Consider the following 16,436-nt stretch of genomic DNA (forward strand, 5'->3'; position numbering starts at 1 on the left):
ATAATCTCACACCAACAAGAAACTTACACACTCAACTCGGTCATATCACGGCCAACAAGTGGACACATTAGGCCAGAATGACAGACGTATAGAAGATCTACCTGTTTTCAAAGAGTAACAGGACAACCTGTTAGTCTTTAGACAGGTTGTCCTGTTACCCTTGCTTCATATATGCTTTTTTGCCATTCAGAGAATATTGCTATGTATTTTTAAGTGGAGTCCAGCCTGAAGTTTGTATATTTGCAAAGTTTTAGAAGTATAGAGTAAGTGTACATTAGTTTCATTTTAATAATTTATCAGCATAGTAACCTACCTACTGCAGAGGCTTCCACTCAGTTTCGAAGCAGAAAATTATTCCTGGTTCCACTGGGGCTCGAACCCAGGACCTTCTGCGTGTAAAGCAGACGTGATAACCGCTACACTATGGAACCAGCTGATTGTCCTTTCCGAAGTGTAGCATAATAAAGAATACGCGATACATCTAACGTGGCTAATAATTGCTTGTTTTTCCAATATGATGTAGGAAAGCCGCTTCGAGAGTCCGCTGGTATTCGCTGCTCTTTCAAGCGGTTCCCTGTGCTTCGCTGCTTTTTAGACAAAGTGACGATGAGTGTCAGTCTCTCCCAGTAAGTCATCTCGCTCGGATACTAACCTAACTACGTCCTAATCTAACCTAGCTGCTGCTGTTTTTAGTTCCAGCGCCAGTGGAGCCCCCCTTTTCTTTTTGCTTGTTTGACCGATCACACGTTATGGTAGCTAGCACCGAGGTGCTACTTGTGAGCTGGAAATAATCGAGCGGGGCGAGTCGCCTCCATTTGTCCGTGTGTCCAGCCTTCCGACTGCATGAACTAACAACATACCAAGTCAGGATTAGCGTTTCTAGCTTAGGAAGCACTCTTGGCTTATCCGGCTAGCATGGCTCAAGTGTGTTTGTTGCTCAAACATGTGATTCCAGTCTTGAAAACCTCTTTTGCCACATAGCTGAACACTGTAACTGTACTTCAGTGTATTGTGAAAAGAGGAAGCAGGCACGATGTTAGATCAAAGACTAACTGATAGCCAGACACACTGAAAGTTATTATTTACCTTGGCCATGTGTTAAAAACACACATTTAATGCTGTAATATTTACACTACTTAGCAGGTTTAATCATTACACATGGCTGTATGTGACATTTAGACAAGCAGAATAACGAGGCAGAGAGCAGCAACAAGCAGGGTATTTAAACATGTCCAGCAGAAGCAGTCTAGCTTTTTTAACGCTGTCCTGCTTATCTGTATCTGTTGTATCTATTGTGCATTATTCATCTCAAGAGCTCCAGAGGTGCCCATCAGAGGGTTCAAATATAAATTCCTAAGCGCTCTCATCCTCTTGCTAAATTGTGATAAGTGTGTTTGCTGCTGATTGGTGAGGCTCCTCAATCAGGCTTCTGTTCAAATGGCCGGTCCCTCCTGTTTTTTTTATGCTCCTGTGGGGTCTGAAATATGTATTCATATTTATGTTCTTTGCAATGACTTGATCTTCAATCATGCACACTATAAGTTATTTGTTCCAGAGGTTTTCCTTTCGCTGGCCTCTTGAAATCGCCTCAGCATCTCATTCTTCCATTTTTAGCTGTTTTGACTCCAGCTTTCTTCGGTGCCAATGAGGGAAGGGGAGTCAGGCTGGCTGAACAACGTGGGGATGACAGCTGCGTCTGTTTATCATGTGGGGTACAATAGCACACCTTGAGAGCCAGCCAGAGCTTGTATTCTCACTGATCCAACACAGCAGGCCAGAATTAATCATATAGATTCATATGTGGGCAGGATCAAAATGCAAGACATGCTAGATCTGTGCCACAGACTTCATTTGACCAAATGGTATCTGTGTATGACGCTAGACAGGCCATACAGTATCACAAAGTAAACTTGGAAGTTAAAAGTTAAATTGCTAAGGAGATATTTTAAATTATTTTGTTAAAAACACTGAAAAGCTTAAATTGCTTACATTTTCTGCTCAGTTCCCTGAATCCCAGTGTATTATCTTTGTCTGATAGAAACTTAAAGTATGACACAAAACTCAAATAAGATAGCAGAATTACCTTTCATAAAAGAACTTTTTAATAAAAATTGTTTTTTTATGTTTAAACTCTCTTGTAAAGTAAATAGAGTTATTCATCTAAACACCTTGTAGCCTAGACTATTTAACAGTTTTTAAATAGTCATTTTCAAACAATTTCAGTCTTATAAATATTAATTTTCTACACAATTTCCTACCTGACCTCTTTACAATGAGCAGGGTTTTTTTTAAAGTATGTATGTAAGATTTAAAAAAAAAAAATCTTTATCCCCCAAATGAGAAATCACTGTGTTAAAGCAGCTAAAACATGAAAAGCAACTTAGCTCAGTAACATGTGTACAGTATCACAAAAGAAAATAGCTTGAAAAGTTTTAAATAGAAAAAACAATAAGTTAAGAGCTCAATAAATGTAAATATAATATAATAAGTGCCTTAAATCTGATGATTTGGTGAAGACCTTTTGTACGTGTCCTTGTGGCAGCAGAGTGCAACAGAGAAAGTGTTCAGCTGCGTGTCCAACAAGTGCTGCAGAAGGTGGTGAGGATCCATTAACTATCCGTAGCCATTCACTACATCTTCACTCATTTGGATGACCTCCTCATCAGCTGATGGAGGAATCCAGAAAGTGTGTTGACTCTAACTGGGGCAATAGCGATGCTAAAATTCATCAGCGAGTTAAATGGATGCATTAAAACAGCTTTACTCAGTGTTTAGACCCCACAAACATTCTTTCACAGTACCGTGCTTCGGAATGATTTAATTTACTGAATTAATCCAAATTTTTACCTTCACAATATGCATACTTTCTGAGTCAAAGACCCTAGAAGTACACCAGAGGCTCCAAATTCATGACTGTTAAAAAATGCTGTGAGTTGTTATAGCTATTTATCCCACATTATATGATGCACTTTTCAAAGTTTTCTCAAGTGGTAGAACATCCAGGGCACCATTGCTGGGCTCTGTTACTCTGGACCATGAACATTCAATTGATGCAGTTTTGTTATTGAAGCTATAATGTATCTAGTGGAATCGATGCTCATAGTTATTCATAGGACGAAATTGTCGTCAAACAGATTTGGTTTCAGTTTTTAACAGACGTCAAATGTGTTAGTCATCCCTGAAAATTTTATGTGGATATGTCCTCTACTTAAGCAGTTACAGATGTTTAAAATGCTGGGCAAAAGGGTCAGCTAAGCCATTTCCTATGTACTCTGTATATAGGAATTGGCTTATCTCACCTATGTACAATTTTGAAATTAAGTCTTATATTAATTTCCATTTATAGATCAGATTGAATTATCTTAGAGCTATGTTCATTTTAAAGGACATTTTGTGTTTCTGGTGTCAAACAGAGATACTGAAAGCATTGTTTTCTTTGTAGCACATTTGTAAAGATTATTTAAAATTGCTTCTTTTTTGGCTTGAATTTTAACTTCACCAGCTGTCAATCACCTTAATAGTGCGTGGAATGAAACAGGATCAAGGTTTGGGACCAAGTTTTTTGTCAAATGAGGACATATCTGCATGTACTTACATGTCCACTATTGATGCTAGGCAGTTCCAAATGCCATTTCTTGGACTTGTAATAAACTGCAACTTAAAAAAAAAAAAATTGGATTATTGCCGAGAGTTGCACCAGCAAAATTTTCTAAAAATAAATAAATTAAGATACACAGAAGTTAAAAGTAAGGTCTGTGTTGTAATTTTAGATTTATATTTACAAGTAATGTGATCACAGTAAGAGAAGGTTTAAATCATCAGTACTCTCTGCCAAGGAAACCCCTGTTAGGGACGCTCCTTTCAGGATACAAATGTTCAAATTCTGGGCAGAGAAGACAAACAGCGGGAGTGAGAGGTAAAGGGGGCTATCTGCATATGTCTGAAACTGACCGATGCCACAAACTATCAGCCCTTTTATAATGCAGTCTTACGATCCCTTCCGAGGCAATTCAACTCCCATTCACACCTTGACCCATGTGACCTTAATGACTCACACAATGGCAGGTTGTGGCACTGTCTCACAGAGAATTCACACCTTGGCTCATGTCACCCTAAAGACTCACTGGATGACTGGGTGGGTCAGTATCACCTCCAAGGTGACAACTTCAGTTAAGGTTAAATACCTGGGAATCATATCACCTTTTAGAACTAAAGAAGCCTTTCAGATCAGAATGTCTTCATGAACGTTATAAAAAGAAGGCCAGTAGCTTTTTTCTCAAGCACTTAGGACAAGGATGACTGGCTGGACCTTATCCTATCTGACTTTGGGCTAGATCAGAGACAGGTAAAAACACTTTCACAGTGAGTGGAAACCAGAATACCCAGGGGAAACCCACATTGCCACAGGAAAAGCATGCAAACTTCACACACAAAGGCCGCAGCCGACCATAAGGTTCAAACCAGGGGCCTTAGTACAAAGCGAGAGAGCAATCTGAGTCCTGAAATAAACAAAAGATTGGAATATGTTTGCCAGTGAGCAGATATGGATCAAAACAGTGCTCGATTTGAAATGCTTTAAAATTGGCTTAGTGTTAATGTTAAATGTAAAAAAATATATATTTTGTTTGTTTACAAGAAATCTCCACAGGGCGTCTTGTTGTGGAATATTGCTCCGTAGTGTCACTTGTGGTCAAATATTCCAAAGCATGCCTTTAACACAGGACTGAAAACAATGCATTTTGGATATATTTGTATTGAAGACAGCATGGCAATGAAACTATTCTCCCCCCCCTTACAGCAACAAGGTCCTAGGCTTGAATCTGGCAGCTATATAGAGCCTTCCTTTCTGGGGAGAGTATCTTCTGTCTGTGTGGGTTCTGTTATGGACTCCGGCTTCCTCACAAAGTCCACATACTTGGTGATTATTGTAGGTCGGAATGTGAGCATGAATGATTATCTGTCTCTATGTTAGCCCTATGATAGACTGGTGATGTGACCTTGGTATACCTCACCTCTCTCCCAGTGACAGCTGGTATAGGCTACAGCTTCCCAGTGACCCTGAATTGGATAAATAGTTAGGAGAATGCATGGATGTGTGGATGAAGCTCTTCCTTTATGATGATGTGTTCTAACAACAGAAAGAGGCCGGCCATAAAAAACTGAAATCACAAATGCACTTGTGATAAACAGAGAGAATGTGGACACATAGAGGTGAAACTGAAACTGATAATTATTTGATGCAGTGCACTTGTGTGATTTATAGCGAAGCGTGTAGTGCTACGCTGCAGACCGGTCTGTTAACAGAGTGACAGCTGTCTTGTATAAAAGGTTTGTGATGCTTTGAGTCAATCATAACTGATTAGAAAAATGTAAGCTTCAAGTGGGTGAAAGAATTTACTCCTAATCTTCTTCTACACAATAATGTGTACCCGCCATCAAGAGTAGACGGCCTGATTTGGTGCAGACCAATGCAGATGTTGTACCATCTTGAAAATCAGTCACTGGAACTAAATTGCTGTTTCAGTTGGACTTTAATCTCTGCAGCGTGTTCCCAGTTTTACAAGCAATGTCATTTGCTGTTAGATGCCTGTGGCCATTTTGATGGTCATCTTCTCGGACTTACGCATGATTCCAGTGACTGTAGACCCGGAGCCCTGGAGAGTGTGACCTGCAGAGCCGTCTATGTCTCAGTCGAAGGTTTGTGCCATATCTATAAGCGACATCTACGGTTTTCTCATTCTGAATCATCTTCCTTTTATGTTCTTGTCTATTTGTCTTTTCTCCTCATGAAACACCTTAAATTGATCACATGCCACATGAACATCTGGCTGGTTGTCAGAATTGCTCAAGAACATTTCATTTAGCCCTAGTGTTGTGGGTTGCGGATGTTGTGCTAGTGTTTCTTGTTAAGTTTTAGGTCCCCCATCCCAAAATGATGCATATTAATATAAAATGTGTTTTTAAAAAATCAGCTGCAGTGTCCCACTTACTCTGGATAATTCTTAGATGTCACTGTCAGCAGTTTCCATAGACTCTGTCCATCAGTGTGAAGTTGTGTATTTTCAGTGACAACTGCTCACAGCAAGGTCTTTAGATCATCCAGACTGTCCATTATCAGTCAGATATCTCAAAATCTGGGCAGATAAAATCTAAACTGTGAAATCCTAAAGCTTTCATGTGCAGTAAGCATGTATGTCATTTTGTATTTGGGCTTACAATTTAACCGATATGATGGTGTCTAAAAAATAACCAGCTCAGGTTAGCCTGCAGTCAGTCCCCTAAATAGATAATTGTGTGAACATGAATTCAGTGGAAGCAGTGGCCATTACTGGCACAGACAGCTGTCCTACTGTGCAGTGTGTGTAGCAGTTGTCTGATGAGGCTTTTATAGCATCTCTGACAGTTTTGCTCGGTCAGATCCTTTATGAAAGATCTCAGGTACTGCTCCCCAGTTCCTCTCTTCAAGAAAAAGAAGTATGTCTCCTCCCTAAATCTGCAGACAAGCCTCATTTGGCAAATAGACCACGGGCCCTATATCATAAACTTCCACTAACACACATTCAATCCATCCATTTTCGCTTGTGTTTGCTTTACCTACTGGTTAAGTTTTGATCCGTTGAAGGTTTGTATCCTGGAAAATGTGGTACTTTAACAGCAGTGATGATTTGTTCACTGACTTAAGCTACTTTTACAGCCTCTAATAAGTTGCCTGGGTGTCCCGACCTTTCTGGCCCTTTGGGAGGTCCAGGCATAGCAATGCAGCAAAATGCTTGAATTTAACTAAAATGAATTTGTTAACTGAAATAAAATAGACATTGTGTTATGTGAATCTCACTCACTTGCTTTTTAAACTTTATTTTTCTAACATCTATATTTGTGCTGTTGTAATATTTATTCTGTCTTGTCTGTCATGTTGCCAAGAGAACAAGCTATTTCTGTTTTTAATTAGCCTCTGTGAGCTTCTTTCAAGACTTTTAAAGTGATTCATTAGTAACTCAACAATATATTTATCCACAGGTTTGGTTTGTAAAGCAAAACCTTTGGCCGTCATATCTACAGATGATGTCAGACTCTTTATTAGCCTGTGTGGGTGACATTTAGGACACAGGCCCTCCATCTTGCTTGTGCATATTTTGGTTCTTTTTTTTTTTGGTTTTGTTACTTCATCTGTTCACAATCCAGAGACAGTGAACTGGCAGAGAGAGGGAGGTGTGGCATGCAACAAATGCCACCCAGCGTGGAGTTAAACAGTTACAGTTAGAATAATATGGTATGCCCTTAACCTTTTTAGTATTATGCTGTATCAGTTTGCAGATTCATCATAACACTCACTGCCCTCAAGTGCTGTTGTTTAGAGACTGCATCTGAACTACGATATTTCATTCACACAGGAAATATATATAGGCTGTCTAACTCGTGTCCAAAGCTTCCTGCCTTAGCAGATTCATATTAACACCCGCTCTAGAAAAGGTATTACTCAATACCTTTATTTTACAGCACCACACAGAATGGTAAAGCTACAGCCCGAGCAATATAGGATGTTTTAAATGATGGACAGACCATGAAACAGTGACACGACATAAACAGTATTCAGTATTTAGCATCTGAAATTGCAGTTGCGGTATATCTGCTGTGAGCTAATATCAGCAAATATAAAGCCCACCAGTAAAGGTAGTTTCTAACCATTTTGTCTCCACTGCTAAACATGTAAAAACTTATTGGGTAAACTGTGCAGCAGTGGCAAAGAAAATGTATTTACACTTCATGTAAGTGGCTACGTTTTAACAAACAATGAATGAACCTTTACAGTGAAAACTGGTCACTTTGATTTTTGGCTTTTTACTTCTTTTTGCACATCTGCAGTGAGCTGGATGGCCTCGTAGGAGACTGCAGCGTGCCGTGATTAATTGGGCTGCACGGGTCTGACGCTAAACCATCATTAGAATGTTAAAGTAATGCGTGGGCAGCTTAATTGGACTTGAAGACACGCTTAATCAAAATTTAGATCACACCTTTTTCTTTTCTTTTTTTAAGTGACCTCTAAGCAGAACATCTAAATCTGCTGTGAGAAGCTGCTTTATAAGGACTGTATGTCTGACTCGCCGAGGATCGTTCATTTAAAGATTCAAGCCCACCGAGCACCCAGCGTGTTTGTTATTCACCTGTAGGGCTTTACCCGGCGCTAGGACCCAGGGTGCGCGATTTTCATCTCCAGCTGCTGCAGACCGAAAACTGGCAATAAGGGAAGATCGCGAGGACAAGCCAAAATTACATACTGTATTCATTCTACTTCAAAATCACATCCCCGGACCCGCAGCGAAGCCACCGTGGAGACAACAATAGCTTGTTGCGCTGTGTGTGAAGGCTTTGTGGCTGTAGACGGCTCGGAGCGCAAGGTAAGACGGTGCAATACCATGCGATTACTAATAACAAAGGCGTTACGGGCGAGCAGGGGGCATTAAAGGGGGCATTGCACAATGCTATTGAGGGCGAGCAAAACTCTGCCAAACTTTGACCTGGATATCTGCATTTTCTAGTTGTCGCTGTCTTGCGGGAGCCGCTACCGGAGCCTGTAGTTGCGGAGATGTTTCGCTGTTATCCCACGGCATTATGTAGGATCGTGTCACATGTAGCCTATGGACAAGCCAACTTGTGTGTCGAGATGACATCTGAGTGTGCAGTCCAAGCGTGCCGGCAGTGGATGCAGTCGGTTACCCAAACGCGGACACGGTAACTGAAGGCAAAGAGATATGTTTTAATTTCAGGCAGATTTAAAAGGCGATGTGGACGGCGCATCGGGCCATCCATTAACCTGGAAAATAAGAACATCACCCTGACTGTTTCTGTGATCGGCTGCCTTCCTCCTTTCGTTCGCTGTGGAATAATTCATTACTTAGACCAAGATGGAAGAATAATGCGCTTGATTTTCACTCAAGCGCGTTATTCTTCCATCCTCCCAGCCTCGACATTCAACACTGACCAGGTGAACCACCAACTCAGACGGGACATCCTCGTCGCTGCTGGAGAGCATGGCGGCCTAAATAGGTAGGGTCGATAATCTCCAATATGACTCACAGATAGATGACTGTGAATGCCCACTTTGAAGACGGTGTATTCTTTCATAAAAAGAGATCGGGCCTTCGATATAAACAACGTGCCTTCATCTATATCGCAGTTGTCATAGTGCATGTGCGGACTGCTACATCCCTGCTCGACTGATTTACAAATGCACGTATAACAAGTTTGTTTTTTTTTTGAAGCCCTCAGATGTCCGATGTGCAGCCCGTGAACCAAACTCGTCTATAATTGGTGAAGCGCCGAGCGGCCGGCCACTACCGGGATAGCTCTTGCGCGGTCGTTGAGGTCTCCGGGTTACCCCGACTCAGACACAATGCGATGTGTCAGCAGGCGACTTTGTGATACTCGTGCTTTATGCTCGGTCCTCTTCGGCGTTCTTCCTCCGTTTTTCCTTCTTTCTTTTTTACTGATCGGCGTTTTTTTTTGTTTCCCAATTTCACGTTTGGCCATCTGTCAACGATTTGGCTGCCTGCACGCAGCCATTACTGAGCGAATGGCGAAGGGCATGTTAGAGGCTCTCACACACCGATCCACTCCGCGATAGGAGAGCAGCAGCGAAGTAGTTTCTGCTCGCGGTGCTCTCGGCGGATGGACGCGATCGTTTGTCCTGCACCGCCGTGCTGGTCAGGATCCGACACAGATCGTGCATGGTAGTAAACAAACTCTTTTTCAGTGGCGCGACGATGTCAGGGTCCCCCCGTGTGTATGCGTGCACGGTTATTTCCTCACCATCGCAAGTATTGAGAAAAGTAGGAAATTTGTTGGCCTAAAGGAGCGGATACCCTTGTAAACAGCAGGCCTGCGCTGCTTTCAGGATTCAGGTAAGACAAGTGGCCTAATTACAGCAGGGTAACCTGTACCGCTTAACTACTGAGCCAAAATGTGATTATGGAGTGAGAGGGCTAAATATCCTGTGGTTGTTTATCTTTTGAGGGGAGAGAATCGGGCAGGACCAAGTGTAAACCTCCTGCTCCACAGGCTGGGTTGAAACTTTAAGGTTTTTTTTGTTTGTTTGTTTGTTTGCCTTTGTTTGAATGGAAGCTGCAGATGTGTTGTCATTCACTTCATAACTGCACACATGAGCTGGTGGTCGACAGATATCCAGCTCCCTGCAGTCAGAGAAGGAGGAGGCTGCTCATGTTTCAGTGTGAACTTGTTCCAATTCACAACAGGCTACAAATGGTTGTAAACGAATGGGGATTTTGTTCTATTACAAATGAGGCACACAACCTTCTAGAGAAGGTTGTAGATGATATTACCTTTGCAATAACGTGTCTTGTTTTGTATCCTGACCCTCTTCGGTTGTGTTAAACACAGTGTGGCTTCTATATTAAGCATGTTTGGATTGTTGTCAGTAGGTTGTAGGCTCTTGTCCTTGTGCATTGGGTCAGCTGTCTGGATTTTTATACAGAGAAGAAATCTGAGGGCTAACATTAACATTCAAAACCCAAGCCTCATCCATATTGTAGTTATGCCTTGAACTTGTCTTAAAACCACTTCTCTCTATCCAGTTAAAACCTGAGCTGACCTGATAGTAACAGGAAATGTGATTTTGACACACAGCACTGCAAGAGGTGAATGACAGGGAACTGAAGAGGCACCGCTGAGGGAATGGCACTCTGTTTGTTCATATATTCATTATAAATGTTTATTAGCGGCCGTGTTTATAGAATTGCTTCACAGCATGAGGCCTGGACTGGCTCATTCCAAGTGTCACATAAAATATTAATAATAATAAAAATCACATGCTTCAGTTGGGATGTTTTCAGCATAATACATGTGGTGACTGTGCATGGCAAAAAGGAAGTAAATTTGCAAAGAAGAATGATGAGTTGTGTTCTTGGTGTTTTCTATGAAAGAGAGCAAGCATCTGCGAGCAAATTGTTGATGTGAATAATCCTAACTCAGCACTTTAATAACATCACTTTTGGTTTGTAAAGCAATGTGAAAATAGTTATGCAGATAGTTTAAAATCAGTTCGATTAAACACGATGAAAACACAGGTGTAAAATTTCCAAAAGAGCTTGCAAGAAAAAGTTGGGTTTGAGCTGAGCTGACAGAGGTCAGTGCTGGAAGCTTAATCTCATTCACTGGTAAGGTTGGATGCATGGTATCGTCACAAATAACGAAAAAATGTATGTGAGGATCATAGGTTTCATGCGTATCTATTTCAAAAGAATCCAGTAAAATAAAAAAGGAAAAAAGTAAAGCTTTCCCCTCCACATCTTCTCCCAGCTATAGTCCGCCAGTCTGCAGCCTACAGCATGTAACTGGAGAGCCTCCAACACCCCGGAGTCTTTCTTCCTCGCGTTAATTCCCCTGCAACGGACCCAAACCTCTCCCACTCTTTTTTTTAATTCATATTGTGGCCGTTTAGAAACCATCACCCACAGCTGACTGTTAATTGACCCGCTGACACCCAGGCGCGCACGGACATCCAGCGATACTCGGGGCTAAATTTGTTGTTGTTGTGGGTTTGAATAAAATGTTTTTGTTTTTTAAACGAGGTTTATTACTTCGTTACCCCGATAAGCCTTTTCAGTTTAGCGCACCGTTACACTCTTTTGGTCGCGATCCCCCCCATTCCCCTTGAGCGGCTGGAGCTCGCGTTGCATGCCGGTACCTGCAGTCCTCACCGCTCCCTGCCTCTCCAGCGTTTAATCCTGGGCGTGGATAGCCGAGCACTACATCTCCCATGCTGTCACCGTGCACCCTTCTGCTCCCCCCCACCCCCTCTCTCGCTCTCTCTCACACCAGACTGGAGACTGGAGATACGGAACGGACCGTCTTGGCGACCCCCCCTCTCCTACCCTCCCCTCCTCCCTCCCCCAGCCCCTCGGACTTTTAGGACCGAAAACCGTCGAGATCAGTGAGCAGCCGCGGACTGTAGAGGCGAAAGGCTGGACACGGCCGTATCACAGTCGTGCCTGCACGGTGGTTCACATGCCATCTGGACGAGCAGGTTCGTAACTGTTTGTGTCATTAGAAATCTTTTTATCCCTACAGCTGATTGTCTTGGGGACTATTCAGTATTTTGCGTAGAAAGAGAAAGCCCGAAAGGGGCCGGAGAGGAGAGCAGAGGACAGGCTCGGTGGGTCGGGGGCTCTGATGAATGCCTTTCCACGCCGAAGTGGCTCAGTCGGTCCGCTAAAGGGCCGATAAGAGGGACGGGAGCACTTCGCATTAGGTCGGGGATAAATAACAGTAGCTTGCCTCAACATGCAAACCGCCGGGAGAGCTGCGAGGGCTTCGCGGAGAATCCGCTGCGCAGGGAAGCTGGAAACCTAACGTTGCTGGAGGTGGTGGTGGTAGTGGTGGTCAGCGGAGTTAACTATATTGTTTGCCCCCTTTTCATGGCCACTCCAGCCGCACAATAAGTTGTGCCACCCACCCCTATGGTCGTTCTCCTGCTGGTTACTTTTCTTCCCCCCCACACACACTTATCTGCCAGTAAGTCTGCGCCTCCAGTTTTCTGTGCTATCAGCGGCAGAAACGGATTATTTGTTTGTAAAAACGTCTACCGGCAGGGTTACTTTGTAGGCTGATGAAACGGGCCAGGAGTTTAGTTTGTTTGGCTCTCCCGTTGTTCTCCCCGCGTCTTCGCATTGATGTTCACTTACCTTATCAGGGGGAGATGTGACACATTGTGTGCTCCTACGTCGTAGCCCAGGCAGCCACTAGACAGGAGCGGAATCTCTCGTGTCACTTTGCTATATTTTCCTCAAACATCTGTCTTTCATCTCTGGACCTTTCCATCCCATCCTCTCCGTGTTATTTAGACGAGGTTCAGAGACGCAGACAGCCTGTCTGCTCAGTTTGCGCCCGTGTTTTTGTGCGGATGGACCGATCACCTGAGAGCCAGTTGCCATTCTCTCATTATGGTGACTGCTCGCCATCTCCAGCGAGAGAGAGAGGAGGGAGCGACCCGGAGCTCTCCAGAGTTTTTTCTTGCTGATAATTATAGCAGAGGTAAACGTGTTGTTTTCTGGGTTCCCTAACGCTTCAGTGGGCATGTGTTGTTATTGTGCACTTTTCAGATGTGACATTGGGAACGTGTGTCTTTTGTGCCGTGTACGTGGGCTGGGCAGCGAGCTGACCGGGTGGAAGTAGGCTACATCGGAACAATTTGGCTTCTTCGCGGCTGTTTTTCCTCAAAGGCTTTTTCTTTCTTTCTCTCTTTTCTCCCAGGCTCGACTTTGTGTTGTCCACGGTGTATGTGTGAGGCTGTCTGTGTGCGTATGCGCGGACTGCTGCATATATTTACTGGCCTACATCAGAGCGGATGAATTCAAATGTTTAGTGGCGGAGTCGACCGCGATCGCAGCACAAAGACAAAGTAGCTGTAAGCAACTGTTGTACGGTAATGTATGCAGACCGTCGCTGCACACAGCGGCATCTGCATCGCTGGATTTCCCTTTTTTCAGTCGTGCTCGCAGATTCCAGCAGAGATTGGCTTGTCAGTCATTATGTGCATCATCTTCGTTATGTTTCACTGATTCAAGGGTGAAGCATTTCCCCCCAAAGCTTTGGCACAGATTTTCTTGTTGCACAGTCCCTTTTGTAGTCGTCTCATTTGCTTGCAGATGCGCTCGTCTGCGCTCACCTCTATCTACAGTAAATACTAGGGTCAGTTCCAGCGTGTGTCCCCAGTGTAAGCTGTGTACTTATATGATATGAAGTTGATTCACGCTTTAATTATAATTCCTAATCGTGTGTATGGCCATCAGTGCTTTTTAACTTGTCTTGTGCGAGTTTTCAATAGAAAAGCAGTGAGTGGGATTGTCTGGTCATTAAATCTGGCTGTTGAGCATTTAAGGCTGCATGCCAGTAACTGGTCCAGTTATGCATAATCATTAACTATATGCGCACATGCAAAAACCTTTGCTCGTTTCTTGTCACTCGCGGGTGTGCATGACTTAATCAACACAAAACACACACACTGATGTTGGCTCTAACAAAAGATCATTTGAGCAGTAACAGCTGATTGCCTCATGGATTACTGAATGAGCCTGCTGGGGACAGGCCCTGGGTCGCCTTAGGAAGAGCCTCTATTTGAAGTGACTGTTAAAAGCATTTCTCACTGGGCTCCTGCAGTAAAAACTAGGGGTATCCCATTCATGTTTTTTTTTTTTTATCCCAATCTTGTAATATTGAGATTCTGCTGATTCCAGGTCTAATCTAGCATTGATATTTATTTTTTGCACATTTTCCCCTAATGCGCGTGTATGCCCAGGCTGCATTAAAGTTAGCACATGTTATCCTACATAATTTTCGCTTTTTTTGCTAATTGTCCCTTGATGTTCTCAAGTGTAATAGATATTTTTGCTTATTAATGAAGCTTCTGGCACAGTTTTTGTGCTGATGTTAATGTCAAATAAGGAGGTTTTGAGCTCTGCAGTTACTGAGTGAGTAGAGTGTTGATGACATATTGCATAGTGTAGTTGTACATGGTGGCCGAGTTGCACTTTGCAATAATACCACTTACAGTTGACTGTGAATTGACTAGGAGGGAAGAAATTTCACATTCGTTGCAGTGATGGCATCCTATTACAGTACCACTCTCAAATTAATTGAACTCTTTAGAACAACCTATTTTTTGACAAATGTTTGTAAAGGCAGTTTGCATGGCGAGGTGCTTGGTTTTGTGGCAATGAGACTGAAAACACCTGAGAGATGTGGCTCGGTATTATTGTTCCTATTGTGTACACCTGCTGAAGGGGAAACCTCCTCTGTGTTCAACCAGGACGATTTTGTAAAGTCACAAGCTTGAGCGAGAACCTCCAGTGAACATGTAGACGTAGAAATTGTTATGCCCATTTTTATTACTGAAGACAGTAATAATTATTTGAACACGATTCAACTTTTTGGCTCAAAAAAACTTTGATGGTTTCTCATAATTTTCTTTTTTGTATGATGTGATATTTTGTATGATATGGACTCTGTGGCAGGGAGGTTGTCAGAAGGATTAAAACCATCTCCTTTAATTTCCAACATAAAAAGTTTCAGGAGTACATCATATTTAAGGTTAACTTGCAGAAATGAAATGGAACATGAAAGAGGTGATCATTTGTGGTACTCCTCCAAAAGTTGATTCTGTTCATCTGGACGTAGCGTTTTCAGTGGGAGAAACGTTTCGTCACTCATCCAAGTGACTTCTTCAGTCTCAGCTGACTGCAGGTTTCCCCAGCCTTATAAACAGTACATTTGCATAATGACTGAAACCAGCCCACTGAAGGAACAATGGGCTGAGAGGTCAGTTCCTTAATCATAATTATGCAAATTCTCATGACCATTGATCAACAACCACTGACCAAAACCCACTGATCAAAGACCACTGATCAATGGCCATGAGTACCATTCACCGAGAGTTGGGGAATGGCTTCAATCACATCATTGTAAGATGATGAAAGATGTACCCTCAGGCCCCCTCCTCGATTCAGAGATGGTCTTTCCCTTTTCACGTAAATGGCCTCCTTGATTCCGCACTCAAACCAGCGTTCCTCCCTGTCCAGGATGTGAACATCCTCATCATTGAAAGAGTGTCCACTGGCCTGTAGGTGTAAATAGACTGCAGAGTCCTGGCCCAGCCATTCCCCAACTCTCTGTGAATGGTACTTATGGTCTTTGATCAGTGGTCTTTGATCAGTGGGTTTTGGTCAGTGGTTGTTGATCAATGGTCGGGAGAATTTGATTTTGACGTCACTTGGATGAGTGACGAAACGTTTCTCCCACAAAACGCTACGTCCAGATGAACAGAATCAACTTTTGGAGATTTACTTTCCTGGATGATCGAGAATGCATCAAGACATCATTTGTGGTAGTTTCTTACGTGTCTCTGCCAAGGGTTCATTGGATCCTAATCCTTCTATGCTTCAATTAATGCATTAGATCTAATTTTACGCAGTGAATGTACAATGTTCTTTTAGTGAAGAGAGTTCACATTTCAAATGGATGAGCACTGGCAGCTTTCCACATCCCCTATGTGCAACAAAATAAAATCAAAGGGAATAACACAACGAATACGTGCCATCAGTTTACCACACTTCTCTCTGCTGCTCTAGATTGTCTCCTTGTTCTTAGGAAATTGTAACACAGCTGAACTCCAAGCATATCTTAAAGAAAGGAAGTTTTCAGTTGCCCAAAGTTAGTTACTTATTTCTTCTTCTCGAAGGTTTAGTCGAACAGATATTTTCTGTAGCTGAAAGGAGAACGGTGCTAAAGTAATCACAGCAAGTGGTTTTATGTTTTTTCTCTTGTGTGTTTTGCAGCATATCACTGTATTTGAAGGAGAACTCTCACCTGACTGACGCAGATACCCCCTAAGGCATGTTGTGCTAAAGAAACACCTATGCAGGTAA

At 42.7% G+C, this 16,436-nt stretch overlaps 1 protein-coding gene and 1 non-coding gene across 10 annotated transcripts in view; one reads left to right on the plus strand and one right to left on the minus strand.

Moving 5' to 3' along the window:
• bcorl1 (BCL6 corepressor-like 1) overlaps positions 1-16,436 on the plus strand; it is a 34,555-nt gene that overhangs the window by 3,503 nt on the left and 14,616 nt on the right. For 2 of the 9 annotated variants that reach the window (XR_013093679.1, XM_004545730.3), the window contains exons 1-2: positions 11,577-12,040; positions 16,347-16,432. Coding sequence is in view for 8 of the 9 variants with exons in the window: in XM_004545730.3 (XP_004545787.2) it covers positions 16,427-16,432 (6 nt within the window). In the remaining variant the exon portion in view is untranslated. Of the gene's footprint in view, positions 1-545; positions 627-5,583; positions 5,698-8,227; positions 8,397-8,513; positions 9,046-9,072; positions 9,900-11,576; positions 12,041-13,398; positions 13,421-16,346; positions 16,433-16,436 lie in introns of those variants that run through there. The other 7 variants (XM_076875371.1, XM_023154837.3, XM_004545731.3 and 4 more) reach the window with 7 other exon arrangements.
• On the minus strand, positions 359-431 carry trnav-uac (transfer RNA valine (anticodon UAC)). The gene has a single exon. It is a non-coding gene; the product is annotated as a tRNA-Val (tRNA).

The sequence above is a fragment of the Maylandia zebra genome, linkage group LG2 (assembly GCF_041146795.1).
Source record: "Maylandia zebra isolate NMK-2024a linkage group LG2, Mzebra_GT3a, whole genome shotgun sequence".
Taxonomy (NCBI): domain Eukaryota; kingdom Metazoa; phylum Chordata; class Actinopteri; order Cichliformes; family Cichlidae; genus Maylandia; species Maylandia zebra.